General features: G+C 33.8%; 1 protein-coding gene and 1 long non-coding RNA gene across 3 annotated transcripts in view; one reads left to right on the top strand and one right to left on the bottom strand.

The window, feature by feature from the left end:
• The window catches only part of fid (class I SAM-dependent methyltransferase fire dancer), a 32828-nt gene extending 23289 nt beyond the window's left edge, over positions 1 to 9539 (top strand). The window contains exons 2-8 of the mRNA XM_017906674.1: positions 1359 to 1575; positions 3955 to 4058; positions 4403 to 4594; positions 5105 to 5250; positions 5520 to 5646; positions 6250 to 6696; positions 6847 to 9539. Of these exons, the coding sequence (XP_017762163.1) occupies positions 1407 to 1575; positions 3955 to 4058; positions 4403 to 4594; positions 5105 to 5250; positions 5520 to 5646; positions 6250 to 6696; positions 6847 to 9486 (3825 nt within the window). The 5' untranslated portion in view covers positions 1359 to 1406 and the 3' untranslated portion in view covers positions 9487 to 9539. The remainder of the gene's footprint in view (positions 1 to 1358; positions 1576 to 3954; positions 4059 to 4402; positions 4595 to 5104; positions 5251 to 5519; positions 5647 to 6249; positions 6697 to 6846) is intronic.
• LOC108552240 (uncharacterized) lies at positions 1484 to 2448 on the bottom strand. 2 transcript variants are annotated; one of them, XR_001890540.1, is made up of 4 exons: positions 2201 to 2448; positions 1880 to 2051; positions 1631 to 1780; positions 1484 to 1564 (listed from the first exon to the last, which is right to left on the bottom strand). It is a non-coding gene; the product is annotated as an uncharacterized LOC108552240 (long non-coding RNA). The 2 variants fall into 2 exon arrangements; XR_001890539.1 differs by having other exon boundaries at positions 1880 to 2448.
• Positions 9540 to 17534: the final 7995 nt, after the last annotated feature.

The following is a 17534-nucleotide window of genomic DNA, read 5'->3' as shown; positions in this document are numbered from 1 at the left end:
CCTACAGTTATTGTTTCACGATTAATTCCAAATATTAATGTTAATATTGTAATTATTTACAGCCACGTATAATAACGAATAACATAATCTAAAATCGCAGCAGGAAAAAGTATAAAATATAAGAGTCTATTAGAATTAAGTTGTCGTACAATGTTAAAAAACATCAATGATTCCTCTATAACTTTTGAAGTGGAAAGGTGTCAGGAGCTCTTGGTAAATGAAAGTGACGAGAAAGTATGAAACCGGTACCTTTGAAACCGGAATCTCTCGTAGACCACCGATTATGGAATATCAATCGGTAGATGACCAAATAAAATTAACCTGATCACGTGTTTAGTACCACCGAAACACCAAAAATGAAAGCGATTATCGAGGAATTCAAGAATTTGACCATTTTATGAATGATCGCCATTTTAGAAACCTTCGTATATCTGAAGCCTAGAAATAATTTAAAATGTTATTAATCAAAATAAAAATTTGACATTGATTAAGTATATATTTACTTCATAAATAAAGAACTGATTTATGGAGAACATGTCCGGAGAATATTTGGAGCCATCGTGATGTAGAAGCTATTTTCTCCTTGAGTAATTTAAATGAAACCTTTGTTCCCATTCATCGCGGATGATAAGCAGAAGACAATGGGATATCGTGGATTGTTTTGGCGAAGTTACAACGAGCAAATGAAAATGTACCGGGAACGAATTGAAAAGCTCCCTGTGAAGAGTTTGCAATGTCTGGTGTGATAGAAAACCGTATATAACTATTGATGTGGAACGATAAAAGTCGATAGAACTCCTGTAACTTTATGTACGTGTTTTATTAGATTAACGGAATATTATAAAAAAAACTGTACAGGTTAAATTATTTGTCTTGTTTAACTTATGTGTTATGGTCTTGGACTATGTAATTCAAATTTTCTCATAATTAGGAGTCAGAATCAGTTTCGTTTAATGGCAGTTATAAGGTCTTTAACGCTGATTGTATAAGACGTTCCAAAATGAATGCCAGGTGAAATAGCAAGTAGAGAAAAAATGTCTACTATTATTTATTATTATATTTATTATTATATCTATTATTACATTTGTTTAACGTGATTTAATAATAATTCAAGAAATCGTAAAATTGTAAAATAGCTCGTAAATATTTATAAGATCTAATTGTGTCAATTTTGAAACGACCTATACATTCTTTTGTTAAATCTACTTCACTAGAAGCATATGTTTACTAAATAAAGTTATAAATTTTACCATCTTAGTCTTTGAAACACCTTCTATTGTGTATAAGATAAAGACTTTTTACATTTAACATTACGTTCGTTAACATAAGTTAATAACGAATAATCATTTGTTTTGCAGTATCGCGGACACGCGTGTGGATGAGGGTAAATCATCTTAGTGAGAGGGATGTCTGAAAGCGACGGAGAACAAGTAGCTCGGTCGGTGGCCTTGGAGCAAGCCTATGTCCATGAAGTTTACGAACAATGTGCCGAAAAGACAGTCCAAACTAGACATTGGCCACGAATCTATCAATTTCTCGAAGAATTGGAACCAGGAGCCCTTGTCTGCGACATTGGTAATTTTATTTGTGGAACACCTTTAGTTTTACATGTAAAATCCATTCTACTAACATCGTGTCTTTTCCATATCCGGAATCAACTGCTTATTATGCTATTTTTCTTGTCTAATATTAGTTTAATAATTCTTCATTTAGGAACTACTTAAACAATCTGTAATTTCCATTATAGAATACACACACTGTGGTTGGATTTCTTGTGTATCTAAAATTTACATATTTTTGTTTCAAGTAACTTTTGAAATTATTACTTAACCTATAATGTTATAGCAACTGATAAATTTAATGTAATCTATTACATTACCATCATATTTTACCATCAACTTCTTTCATTACATGATTTCATTCATTACCAATATCTTCAACCAATTAACGAACTCCTCACACTTATGCTTTTAAAGTGTGAAATAAAACGAAGAATCGAAGTGTTTTAACTGTCCACCAGGTATTGTTTTCAGAAATCCCCGCAGTGCGCGCTGTTTTCCGTTGAAAAGGAATAATTTAATGAAACTGCTTAGTGATCTTAGTCAATTCACTGATTTTTCAATCTTATGCTATAGCCGCGCCCTATAGAACGCACACCCATGCAGGTCTCCCATTTATGGGCGTGTGTTCCTTCCTTTACCTGCTTTTTCCTCGCCTCTCAACTCCGGTCACTCTCGCTTTCACATGATCAATTGACCTCCGTACTGATGTATCAACGCGATCTGTGCAGATCACGTATGCATGTGCGCACGCGTGTGTAGGTTAGAGCGCTGTGTGCACGACTGATCCCACGTCGCGTAGCCGGTGCTGAAATACCGTGGGATCCGTTCTCCTTGGATTACACAAACTCATCGACCAACGAACTTCGATGCCTGTTGTGTTCTGTATTCCACATTTGATCTACTTTTCGTGCATCGTTCCGAAAGACATACTACCGGTTTGATCCGTGGAATTAGTCATTGGTTTTCTAATACGTTCCTTGCCGGGTGATCAGCTGATTGGATTGCGAAATCGGAAACGATAACCGGATCTTTTATTTAGTTCATGACTGATTCGAGTTAAGAATTAAGACCATATATGGTCTGAAGTCTGTTAGAAAAATATTTTGGTACAGTGTATTTTTTCTGTACTTTATATGAATGTAAAAAATGAAGCTTTATTTAATGTACCGGAGTTTAATTAAGAAATGAAGTTTAAATGTCCAAGATGCAAAAATGCAATCGTATAGGTTATTTCAAAGTTGGAAAACACTTGTTCCTCCCATCTTATTTACATTATTGACTGATTATATCTTACTCGTTCCACGTGGTTCAATGGTATATAATAGTTTTATATTTTGTTATTACTACTTATACTAATTAATTAAATAATTTCATAATTAGATTAAAACCGTTAATTTTAGACTGCTGCGACCTGCAATGATTAAATTAATTTTACAAAATCAATAAGACTCTCCATTTAATAAACCGTGATAGAACCGATATAAGAATAAACGCATACATACTACACGGAATTATATTCATAATCGATACAACACCGAAATAAAATCAATAAGGAAACTGTTTCAGTAACTAATGGAATGGTAACATATTCGCATTTATTTTGTTTTTGTATAACTATAGAAAATAACAATTATCAGATTAAATGAATTAATTTTATTTTTATATTTTATTTACTTTCATTATAATTTACTTTCAATACAATAAATGTCATTCATTCTACATCTTAGAATATAATTAATTGTTGAAATTGAGATTTTAAAAATATCTTTGCCTGTTAAGAGACATATTTTCATTAATAAATATTTGGTTTTATAAGATGCAATTAACAGGAATATTTTTACATCTATCTTATCAGTTACGTGGATTGTGTTATACATAATACTATTCCTCGCCTCGTGATTCTACGTTGCATGATCATATGCAAATGAAAACATCATCGTCAGTTTTAATAACCACAGATATTACTTACAAAGGTTACTGATAACGACGAACGTCCATGTTGCCAAAGGGAATTGATACCATCGCTCGACAAGCAATTTTATAAACACGTTTGCAAAATCAATAAGAGTATCGATGTAAGAACCGAAATAGAACTGATATAAGGATATACGTACACATACTATGTACATAGAACCGTAGCAGTAACCGATACAGAACCGAAATAGAAGCGGCAAAGAACCGATATTTCAAAAGTTACTGGAACCGTAAACGATATCTTCACTGATTTCGGTTTTTGTAGAAAATATCACTTCTTCGAAAATTTATCGGGAAACGGAATTCATATTATAACAACTTTCAACCCTTAATGTTAGAATATTAAACTTGCATTTAATATATTTATAATTAAAACCTTCGAAATCATTAGCTAATGGTTCGATTACTTTTCTTTCAGGTTGTGGCAACGGAAAGTACTTGAGCGTTAATCACAGCATCTTTAAGGTAGGAGTGGATCGGTGTAAGCGTTTCACGGATATAGCGCGTGAAAAAGAAAATGAGGTGAATATATCATTTTAGAAAATATACGTATGAAAAGAATATAAAGCATACGATAGTCTGATACCGGAAATAAATTCTTACATCCGTATCCTGTATATCGGTTTAATCATAACTAATAGTATTAATTGCATCCGGAATAAGTTATCTAGCGGAAAATGTTTTTCCGTTCGACTGTATCTTGTAATTCCTGGCAATGATACTGCGAAAGAGTGACAATGATTAATATCGTTGTTAGATATATGTATAAGCATCAACATAAATAATTTAAAATAGTATAATTTTTTATTAAAAATATATATATAGCGTAAATGTAATTTTTAAAAAACTTGTCTTTCACATTGCAGGTATTGATTTGTGATAATTTAGCTCTACCATTTCGAGATGAGAGTTTCGACGCAGTCCTCTCGATCGCTGTTGTGCACCACTTTGCAACAACAGAGAGGCGGGTACATGCACTGAAAGAACTTGCGCGGGTGTTGAGGATCGGGGGTCGACTGGTCATATCAGTATGGGCTATGGAACAAAAACATAGGAAGGTAAATAAATTATTATCTACAATGTAATACTTAAATTATCTTACATGGATTTTCAAGTGTATAAAGTTATATAGTTTTATAAAACTATATGTAGTATGTTAAGTATTGAAGAATGCTTTGGATTGCAAGTTATTCGAAGGATTTGCAGATACAGGTACATATATAGGCTATCCGATTCAGTTCAAAAATGTCGTCATCCAATTCGATTAAATTCAAACGGTATTTGAACATGCCTATGAAATACACCCACGCGAGCATGACGGTTAATCGATACGACTATTTCAATGCACATAGTCAAGGTAAACTGTTCGAATTTATTGCTGATTATACTATTTTTCAGCTCAAGTTCACATGCTTGCTAAACATAAAGTTTCTAAATTGTCACTGGGAATCCTCCCATATTTTCATTTGAGAATTTATCATTGCGTGTTTTTACAGACTAGTTACTTATACACTTGCAGTAATTTGAAGGTATATGAATGAACAAATCTTACTTTTGTTTGTTTCCAGTTCGAATCTCAAGATGTCTTGGTTCCATGGCCCAAAGCGTACTGCATTAACTCAATACCAAATAGATCGAAACGGTTGGGTGCATCACACGGCAGTGATTTACACTTCAATCAAAATGCTCAAAAATTCCTATCATCTTCTAAAAGGTATTTAATTATCCTAACTGCGTAAACAAGTAAAAAAATATCAACCTAATATAAGCCATTTGAAGTAAAACAGCATCTATGAGCAAAAACTAAGATATGTAACTTGGTAGTTGAAAAAACATCTGTATTGAAAGAGCTTCAAAATTGGTAATTTTCAAAAATTATATTCCCATCACTTTTTCTCGTTTACTTTTCTCCTTTTCGTAGGACATGCCCCAGTGATAATACGATGTTCTCCGTAATGATTGCTAATGGGTATTTTATTTTAGGAATAGTCAACGAAAATGTAAAAGCAAGAGCTATTGGATCGACCCGATATTCAGTCCATCACCGTCAACCAGCAGCCTATCCAGTCCAAATGAAACTTGCTACAGCTTTTTTCGTCGTGCATTGCAGGTAACATAACCTAACTTGACTAGTTTTCCATTATCCTGTGTTATACAATCGCGTGTTAACGTTAAAATTGATTCTCCTTCTCTTTTCCTCTCATTTTTTCTTTTCTCTTTGAACTTTCCGCGCGTATGTTATTGCGACACGATAATTTCTCGCAATAGGTAGCTAAATTGTTGGCAGGTCTTATCGATTCTGCGCGCAACCGTAACGATGCTCTATACGAAAAAGTAGGCTAACTGCTTGCGGAATACGCTTTGGACGCAGTTGGAACGAGCAAAATGCAACGAAGATCGTTTGACAGCGGGGTGCATGAGTAAATTTGCCTCTTGTCGTTTACTCTTCTTGTAAATATTCGATAATGAGTGAAATGGGTTTGGAGGAAGAGTACTTGAGGCAATTCTTCCTTGGGAATTTGGATCTTTTAAGCATTTATACTTGTTGAAAAGATATAAACGATAAAACATCCTTGATTTTCTTTTTTCGTAGTTTTTCTTCATTGAAAATTATTTATTTTTCTATGACCTTAAGAGGTCGACTCATTTGAAAAATTATATAGCACACTTTACAGGTAGTGAATGAAAATAACTTAATTTTTTCTGCTTTTAGAAATTAGCAGGAGGTAGACGTGGGTCTGGAAGTCGACCTTGGTTTTTGGACAGTTGGCAGAGCGGCAGTGGTAAAAGTCGTAAAGACTATGAACAAGAAGAACCGCCGGACGTAGACGAGTTACCCATCGAGTTACGTCGCGTTGAGGATGTTAACGTGACGTTAAACAAGCAGTCAGATTCTCTGAGTATCAAATCTAAGAGTCTGGGTGATATTTTGGAGATTCAGCGACTGGACCTCGTACGATCTAGATCCAGTATTCCTGGCTTGTGTTCCATGTTGACATCCGAATTGAATCTGGACGGGGAATCCAGGACGTCATCGTCGATGAGTGGCTCGAAGCCACGACTGGTCAAGCAGAAATCTCATCTCATGGACGACACCGGTTTGGAAAATCCTGATAACACTGCCATTCAAGAACTATCTAAGGACATTCCAGACTTTCAGGTTTCTATCATTTTTTTTTATTTTTTTCATTTAAGTTTTAACGTTTTAGTTTTAACATTTCAAAAAAGAAAGATTTAATGTTTTAAGATGGAACCTTTAATTCTATATTTCAGTTAAAATATCTACATCTTTTATTTGGTTAACATTCAGGTAACACCTAGTCACTATTCGAAACGGGGAAGTATTCTAAAACAGAGCTCGATGAACGAGGAGCTAATGTCTACCGATAGGTTAGAAGAAAAAGAAAGGGTACGAAGGAACATAATGAAACAGGCATCTCTAAACGAGGATATTATCTGCAAGGGGAAAACCTTTGAATCTCTCAGAGACTCTCTCTATTCTGTAAACGCGACAAAGAGATTTCAACTATTGAAAAGTGGCCTTACGAACAAGATCAAACAATCTACGACTAACATTGAGGTATCCAGTATATCAATTAAAAATGGGTTCGTAAAAATTCTACAAGGATGGAAGTCCAGTGAAAATGAAACATCGGCGACACCGAATGATGAAGCATCTAGAATGAAAAACAACGACGCTAAGGTTCAGCCTGTAACTATGCCGAAGAAAGAGACAGAAGGCATTGAAAGACGCTTATCTCGCGAGGATGGTTCAGACTCATCGAAAGACAGCAGTTTGCAAAGTGATACAAGCGTTGATTCCGAGGACAGTTTCGCGTCCGTGATTTACGTGCCAAAGCAGGACGCTCAACCAATAACGGAAGTTATTATTCCAGCTTCGAGTTGTCACCAGCTGGGAAGTATTTCAGCACCCACTTCACCGCGCGTCAAACAACCGCCTGAAACATCTAACTCAAGATTAAAGATCATTTCCTTATCACCATTGCTCAAACAGTTCCCAGCCACTAGTAAGTCCTTACCTCCACCTAGTCCGCCTGGCCTATCACCTTCTACTTTAAACTCTGTATTTACCAGGCCATTCTTTGGCCCAAACACTGTTGTCAGTCAACAACCATTGCCTGGGGAAAAGACTATTAGTTTGAAAAAGGCCGAAGTTTTGAATAATGGCTATCATCAGTCAAATAATGAAGACTTGCAGGGTAATAATAGAAATATGGAGAGCGAGATTTGTGGAAGAGATAATTACCTGGAAAGGAAAAAGCCTAGCTTGAAGACTGTACGTGCTTATAGATCCATGACTGAAAGCCTGGAGGTGGAAGAACCGAAAATTGTTAAAGATACTACTCCACTTTTACCTACTGTGGATGACAGTCCTGATATATCATTGCAGGAGAAGAATATCTCTGAGATCAATAAAGAGGAAGACAGCCGTAAAGCTAGACTGAATCAGATCAAAGAACTGTTAAAACAGAAACCTGGTTTTGCAACTAGAACCAAACCATCATTTCCTCTAGTCAGAAGAGCTTCGACGACAGCTAGTGGTCGCTTAGAAGCCGTTACCAAAGTTCTACCACGGTTGCTTTCATTAGAGTTATTCAATCCTGAAACTGATGACTTGGATAGTGATTCTAGTGGAGTATCTTCGCCTGATTCAGTGGGATCTGTGATCAGTGTGATCTCCGATGAGAGGTACATGGCTAAGAAAGATAACAACAAGTCAGAGTGCACTGAATCTGAAATACTGGACAGTTCAGCTGAAAATGTGTCTGACCCCAGTGATATAACAGCTGACGAATCATCAGGGTACATAGCTGATTCTAAGGAAGATGAAACAAAGGCAACAGGAGATAGTAGTTCGTCTCAATCTTCTAGGCTCCTAGAAGCTGCAGCTAATGTCGCTAGTTCTTTGGAGGATGCCGTGGAAACAGCCATTACAAAAACGCACAGTAAATCATATTCCATGCAAACAGCACAACAAGAAGGTATTGAAAATTCAATTACCAATGAAAATAAGGTTAGAACGAAATCGGATATTCAGTTACCGGAAGTGGAGGACACTTGGAACGAAGAATGCCGTAAACATCTGATAGACTTCACCGAGAAGCTCAGCGAAAACTTGATGCATGAGTTAGATGAAAATAAGAATGACCAAAAGGTTTTAGATGAGCCATTCCTTCTAAGAAAAGACTTAGATAAACGCAATATCGAATGCGTACCTACCTATGACATTCCTTCATCGATATCTACCAAATCTAAGTACAACGATTTATCCAACACAATTGCTTGGCTAAGTAACACTAATAATGGGTTCCCTGAAGATGCATTGATGCACAGAAGTACATCAGATGATATAATGGACTTCGTCGTGGTCTCTAATACCGGTGAATTTATGAATGAAAAAGATACAGTTTCCTTAGACAAGCATTCTTCAGAAAAACCCTACATGAGAAGCTCAAACTCCATGGAGTCCAGTGACATTGGTGAATCCATTGATAATACCATCAGCTTTAGCGACGGGAGCCACGCGGAGTCTACAGGAAGATTATGTAGTAGCATGATGTCATTGCTATCAAACACCACAGAGTACCCAAAGTCGTATGCTGAAAAACGGAGGCTTCAATTACAAAGGAGGTCCGCCTCCGAAGAAACACCACCTAGGTACCCAGGCAGTAGCAAACGTAGCACTGATTGTTTAGTTACCACGACAGGAAGCAACGATTCTCTTAGTGGATCTTCGTCCCAGGAATCCTTACCGTCCGATCGTGGAGGTGGTGCCATTACCTATCATCAGTACTACCACGTGTTCAGAGAGGGCGAGCTGGACCAACTGATTAATAAATACGTGGAGAACTTGCATATTATTTCGTCCTACTATGATCACGCGAGTTGGTGTATTGTCGCAGAGAAGGTGCAGGTCTGGACTATATGACTCGAGGCGGACGCCCCTGTCCCGTTTTTACGCAGAGCGTCGCGCCTCGTGCGTCGCCACGCTGCCGGTTAGATCGCTTATCGGGCAAGGATAATCAGTTCGTGAAGCTCGCTGAGCTTCATGAAATGCTTCTTTATTCAGTTTATGCGTTACAATGAACAGTAGGTTGATTTTTTTATTATTAAAATTTAAGAGGATACGTGATGATATACATTGATATAGACAAGGTTAGTAGCTAACGAAGATACGTACATGAATTTATTATTACTTTACAAGTTTCCTTGAGATCGAAAGTAATTACATTAGCTGACTGAATTATGATCTAGTTCAGGCTAATGAATCCAGAAGGGTATCAAAATTTTCGTGGATGAAACTGATGTAGGTAGTTGACAGACTTTAAGAAGACTAGAGTTTGATTTTTGGATTTTAAAGAGATGAAGCGTGACATCTGATACAATTGGAAATTTTCGTGCAGTTAGGAGAAATGCAATTTCTATTTTCAATTAATGCACATGTTCTTTATTTCAATTATTACTTCAATCGAAGTATGGTGTATTACTTAAAACGAAGGAAAGCATGCTATTGTTTCTAATGTGAACTTAAGTATCCACGATCTATATTTTGATGAATTCTGTTGATTTGCAAAGGTTTTCATTAGCTATGTGATTAAAAGTGGTTAGGGAAAAATGATAGTTGAGGCAAGTTGTAAGAGAGGAGGAACGAAATGTAAATATGTAAAATAAAAAAAAAATAACGTTTCCGACGTAAGCGCACAGATCGGTAAACAAACTCATCAAATAAGCGACATTAGTAGAATAGTAATTTATATCATTCGTCTAAGTGCTTGACCAAACGTTCCATCTTTACTCGTTCATTTTATCGATACATTGTTTTGCCATTGAAAACAGATCTCCATTCTAGTCTCAAGTCGATTACGTGATAAAGCATAGCTTTAGTTAAGTTTAGTATTAGGTCTGTGGTTCCTAATCTTTTCATCATTGAACTTGTCGGCTGTTTGTGATCATTCTCCCATGAAAACAGGCACGTTGTTCTTCATTGAAGTATATTTATACAGCAACTGTATCATAGGCGATAGCGTTTCTGGTATGTTCACTCTTCTCCCCACTGCCCAATACTTTGTTTTGAAAATTATTTAATGTGATATATCATATAAGTTTTTTTATACTATTATAGTAATATAAACCTCAACTGATTAATAAATACGTGGAGAACTTGCATATTATTTCGTCCTACTATGATCACGCGAGTTGGTGTATTGTCGCAGAGAAGGTGCAGGTCTGGACTATATGACTCGAGGCGGACGCCCCTGTCCCGTTTTTACGCAGAGCGTCGCGCCTCGTGCGTCGCCACGCTGCCGGTTAGATCGCTTATCGGGCAAGGATAATCAGTTCGTGAAGCTCGCTGAGCTTCATGAAATGCTTCTTTATTCAGTTTATGCGTTACAATGAACAGTAGGTTGATTTTTTTATTATTAAAATTTAAGAGGATACGTGATGATATACATTGATATAGACAAGGTTAGTAGCTAACGAAGATACGTACATGAATTTATTATTACTTTACAAGTTTCCTTGAGATCGAAAGTAATTACATTAGCTGACTGAATTATGATCTAGTTCAGGCTAATGAATCCAGAAGGGTATCAAAATTTTCGTGGATGAAACTGATGTAGGTAGTTGACAGACTTTAAGAAGACTAGAGTTTGATTTTTGGATTTTAAAGAGATGAAGCGTGACATCTGATACAATTGGAAATTTTCGTGCAGTTAGGAGAAATGCAATTTCTATTTTCAATTAATGCACATGTTCTTTATTTCAATTATTACTTCAATCGAAGTATGGTGTATTACTTAAAACGAAGGAAAGCATGCTATTGTTTCTAATGTGAACTTAAGTATCCACGATCTATATTTTGATGAATTCTGTTGATTTGCAAAGGTTTTCATTAGCTATGTGATTAAAAGTGGTTAGGGAAAAATGATAGTTGAGGCAAGTTGTAAGAGAGGAGGAACGAAATGTAAATATGTAAAATAAAAAAAAAATAACGTTTCCGACGTAAGCGCACAGATCGGTAAACAAACTCATCAAATAAGCGACATTAGTAGAATAGTAATTTATATCATTCGTCTAAGTGCTTGACCAAACGTTCCATCTTTACTCGTTCATTTTATCGATACATTGTTTTGCCATTGAAAACAGATCTCCATTCTAGTCTCAAGTCGATTACGTGATAAAGCATAGCTTTAGTTAAGTTTAGTATTAGGTCTGTGGTTCCTAATCTTTTCATCATTGAACTTGTCGGCTGTTTGTGATCATTCTCCCATGAAAACAGGCACGTTGTTCTTCATTGAAGTATATTTATACAGCAACTGTATCATAGGCGATAGCGTTTCTGGTATGTTCACTCTTCTCCCCACTGCCCAATACTTTGTTTTGAAAATTATTTAATGTGATATATCATATAAGTTTTTTTATACTATTATAGTAATATAAACCTTTAATTTTTTTTAGAAATAAATTAAGTATAATGTTTTTAAAATTGATTACTAAAGGAATATTATTTTCTTAGTTTATTTCTTCTTACAATACATTAAGCTGCATTTAGAAGTACAGGAATTTCCATCATTTTTATTCTAAGATACTACTCAACACTACTTAGCATAAACAGATATCTATATATCTTTCTCAATCTAGTTGAAACACTCTATTAACCAAAGCAAATACATATAATCACTAGAAAATTATGAGTCTAAATAGAAAAAGGTGCAATTATGGTGGTAGGGAGAACTGCTTGACCTTGGACATACCAAGAATTGTTCTCTAGTGGCCATTGCGTTTTTCTCACTTTTTCAAACATTCAAACGTTTAACCTCAACAGAGAATTTTTCAATGAATTTCATCCCCCGACAATTTCATAGTTCAATCATATCTTTTTCTTTGGGAGCGACATGGAAAATACTTTTCATTATAGAATATAATAGTACATAATCGCATTCTAATAGGGCTATGATAATGAAATGCAATTTTTCCACCATAATAATTAATCATGTGTCGTTCCTAATTTAAAAAAAAAAAAAAAATATACGACAATTGCAACAATCATAAGAGACTTTCTTTCTACAATAATGTAAATGTAAATATGGCATAAAAACGATGCTTCAATAGCGTTCATTTGCCACGCGTGTCTCGTAGATGGCAACAGGTCTGTATTATGAAAACCGAAGGTTTAGAGTAATAAATTGCACAGGAACTGCTGTTCCAAAGTAGCGGATGTTATTGCGCTATTACCACGAGGAAATACAGCTGATGAAACAGGAAGATACGCTGCTTCAAGTTATTGGAGAGTCATCCATTTTGATGCATAGAAAGCTACTGAACGTTTAGTGAAAATCTTGAAATATTATGGATACAGTATTATAGTTTCATTGTTGATTTAATTCACTTGTCACATGTTGTAGAATTCTACTTCTGTTCTTGACTTTTTTCTAAAACAAATTTCTCCATCTTTGAATTTATTATCGGTTTACAAAAATGCTATACATTTTAATTAGATCGCGTGAAATTTATTAAAACAGCTAATTTTTATTTTAAATATCTCGAAATATTAATATTCGCAACACTTACAATTAGTAAAAGTGGAACACCCTATATATTCAATCTTAATGGAAAACTATCTCACGGGTAGTATTACTCCAATTACTTCGAACAGAATATCTGCTACTTAAGGTATTAACAGAGTACACAGAAAAGATACGGTTCGTAAGTTTCAATTTGGTGTGTACAAAATAGATCAAATCGGTTGAATACACGCGAAAGTATAAAAGAAACGCATTCCACGCGCGGTACCGATTGATTACTGTTGGAATCAAGCAAGTTCAAGAATCACGATGAGTTCACCGTAAATAGGATTCTAATCGGAAAGTTTTGCAAGGTAGTCTCTTAATGAGATCGGTTCTCGGAGGGCAGAAATTTACCTTACCGACAGAGAAGACGCAAAAACTTCATATAAAAAAAGGACCAAAGTTACAAATATAGAGTACATCTGTTAATCTCCGTTATTGGCATCGCAGATTGAAGTATGATCACGTATGTTCACAGACAAAGAATTTTATGATGATTCCGAGTTTGCCGGATTCAAAAGGGTAAAATTAAAAGGTAATTCGGAATTCTGATGAAATACTTGTAATATCGCAATAACTATCGGACCATTCGATAAGAGTATACCATGAGACAGCAAAACAACCTTTATTTAGAAAATTTAGTGAAATGCAACCTCTACAATTCCTTGCTTTTTCAAGGATATTCACGACGAGACACGACTTTGTAAACGATTTTCGTGACTTTTCGAAAAATTGTCGCGGAAGTTCATCTATAAACGTGTTGCGCAACGGAACAATTCGTGAGGAACAAATAAAGGGTTAAAACACCTGAACCCGCTATGACCGAACTGTATATTTCATATATACATATATTAAAAAAAAGAAAAAAAGAAAAAAACAGTACTGACTGCGAAAAACTTATAGTTAAAAGAAGTAAAAAAAAAAAGTAAATGAAAAAATACACATATACATACACGTAGTTCGTGAAGTTGTTGACTCAGTGTCAAACCAATTTACAAAAACGTTAAAAATCGTAGATATAGTGGTATATATGATCGCGCACGTATGAAAAGGATAAAATAATTCTCTAACAAAAAAAAAGTAAAATTTACGAATCCAGTGATATTATACTTCATATGTTATGACGAGCATACTTTGCTACACTTTTTTTGTAAATATCTTATTGAGAATACAAAATCATTATATATATACATATACATATAAATACGTGTATACATACATATATCGGAAATCTTACCACGATTTCATGAATGTTGAAAGGGGCTGTCTTTAAATGTTAAACAGTGAACAATTCTCATTTTATTCATTATATCTTTTTCTCTTTTAGAAGATTATTTCACCGTTGAATTTACTTCGAGCATTTGTTGTATAAATTTAATATAGTTGTCTTAATTAATTGAACCGTCTAGCTGAATTTTATTATCAAAGTTAAGGAGAGATTTCTCGATGCAAAGAAAAAAAAGCGTACAAAAAACGTTGTTCTCGAAGATGCGACATTTGGCGACACTAGCGTCATCATGGAACAAACAAATGAATGCACAATCGATAAAATCGGTATTCTATATGATCAGCGATTTTAATCGAAAGCCTAATAGTTGCTCACCTATGTTATTATAAACGTCCACGATCATTTTGAACAGTCCTTTGTCGCGTTCTTTTTTGTTCTTCTTTTCCACGATATATATTTTACTTGTGAGCTTTTTAGTTATATTATATATTATGTACGACCATGTAAAAATTACGTACAAAAATGAATTTTGAAAATGAATCGAAAAATACACGAAACAAGATCGATAAAAGGAGAATATAATAATAGTTATTATAAATTAAGCATGTGTGAATTATTATTTTTACTTTATGATAAAAATTTGTCAGGAAAGAATTCTATATAAATTAATTTCTTTATTTATTATGATCTTTAACTAGTGTTTGTATAGTTTTCCTCAATATCATTAATATGTCTATTTTTGTAACCAAAATTAATTCAAGTTACTCAAATCAAAATCCAAATATTCACACATGTTTATTAATAGATGAAATGTGACTTAAAATTTCCTTATTTCATAATTTCAGTGCGAATTAATGAATGAACAAAAAAGAATACAAAGAGAGTTGTTGGATTTTAATGCTGCATCTAGAGAAGGCTGTGTTCGACATAGCGTACATATGTATATATGTGACGTGTATGTACATACATGTGCATACATACATATATACCAATATGTACACGTAAGAAGACATGCGACAAACAAAAACGTACATAATGCACAGATTACACACCGTATATAAGGTCTAATAATCCCTTACCTATATAGCGAATATTTAAAAGGAAAAAATGAATTGTTCTTCACGTATACTTATTCCCCTTCCATCCAATGAGAAGTGTATAATTATTGCGATAATAACATGAGGTTCAGTGTTGCGTACGACTTTCTATTATATTGTAGCATCTTGTGCATTATTCCAGTAAATAGCAGGGATCGGTCTGAAAATTTTTTATTGGTATTCTTAAAATAAGGAATAAATTTTTTTCATTTATTGTGTAGGAAAGAAACACATTTCGATCTTAATATATATTTTTTGAATTTTTATTTTCAATTATGAAATAAATATAGAATATATATTAAACTGTACTTGTAAAACAAAGTAGTTTGTTTCTTGTGTTTATATTTTGTTTTAAACTTTTCAGATCGAGCCTAATTATTATGCATATAAAATTATACTCGGTGAAAATGATTACTATAGAAATGGTGCTATTTATAAAAGATCCGTGATTGCATACCACCGAAAAACTACTGTTGTAGACGTACTCGAACCGTATTAAAATTCCTGTTCTGTTTCCTCGACCATTTTTGTTTATCTGCACGAATATCAGGGTAATAACCTCATTATGCGAGTTTTCTAACAAAGATTGAGAATATAATCGCAATGAACTTCAAACGATTTTTCGATTACATCCTCTCGCATGATTCAATGTATATCGCTTGTGGAAATAGTTTTATTATCAAAAGTTACTGATGTTTAACCAAGAAGCATTTTAAAATCACATAATTCATTCAACTATATAAGTGAAACAGATCCATCCCCAATATTATAAACTTGCAAACATTTTATTTTATTTAGTACTTACTATTACCTATTATTAAATAACTATTATCTAGTATATTATAATACTTCATGTGACTATCGAAGTATTAAAGATGGGCGCGAATTTTTGAAAGCGTTTAATTCTAAGTGAACATAACGGGGGCGCTACAAGACATTTCTTCGGCATTACGATTCTAGCTTGAGGTACGTTATGTTTGAGCGGTACCTCAGAAATGTTTAAAAAGATATTGACAATATATATACATGTGATTGATAGAAGGTTCCATCACAGTTTTGTAAACTACATCGTATTTCTATAGAGTTTACCATTCGGAGAAGGAAGGAAGTATGAAAGGGTACGCGAATTGAATTGTTTCAAATTTATTCATTACATTAGAGAAAAAAAAAAGAAACGATGAATCAACAGTTTCAATAACGATTTATTAGTAACTGCAAAAATAAAATAGTAATTATTTTAATTCCCAAAATTTGTTATAATTTTGGGAAAAACTTATATGTTATTCAAGAAATTCGCGTGTCCTAAAAATTTTCCTTGTTCTTCCGATTTAGTAATATCATATAAAACAGTTTTTCCTTTTCTTTTTGTGTTTTTTATCTTTCGATAACACCGTACGTGCGGTCCAGTTTACACCCCTTACATAAATACGTTTATTGAAACTTTCCATAACAATACCGAATTATTGATTCAGTACACTCGATCGATTAATTAAATGTTCATATTCATTTTAAACGACTAACTAGGCCATGTTCAAAACCAGACCAGACTTCTATTTTATACCTGTATTTCGTGATCAGGATATTAAAATGATTATCTACTGCGCATTATTATGTGTATATACGTTTTGTTTAATAGAGAAAATATTTCATATTTCTCACAGAATTATTGACTATCATACCCTCTGGACAAATACTATTCCAGGAATTTGGAAAAATCGTTTCTTGTTTATAATAAGGCAAAACTAACTTTGTAATTTTTAAATTATTTTTAATAATAGCTTAAAATGCTAAATTGTTTTAGATTATTTAATTGTTGTTCTTAATTTTTTAAATTAAATTTTTTAAGAGGTAAGTTAAAATGTATAATTATTTATATTTACTAAGGTATTAAAGAATACATTTAAATTACCTTTTTGTTTTATTGGATCTTATAATAGTTTTTATCATATTTAATGACATTTTTGTTATTATATGATTTTTATACATATATACTTATTGTGTATGTATGTTATCCTCATATCTAATACATCATTGCACAATTTTTTTTTTCACTACATTTCTATCAGCAAATTTGTCAATATAT

This window comes from Eufriesea mexicana, unplaced genomic scaffold (assembly GCF_001483705.2).
Source record: "Eufriesea mexicana isolate 0111107269 unplaced genomic scaffold, ASM148370v2 scaffold5767, whole genome shotgun sequence".
NCBI classification, from domain to species: domain Eukaryota; kingdom Metazoa; phylum Arthropoda; class Insecta; order Hymenoptera; family Apidae; genus Eufriesea; species Eufriesea mexicana.
Note: the sequence above shows the minus strand (reverse complement) of the source record. Positions and strands in the feature narration are given on the sequence as shown.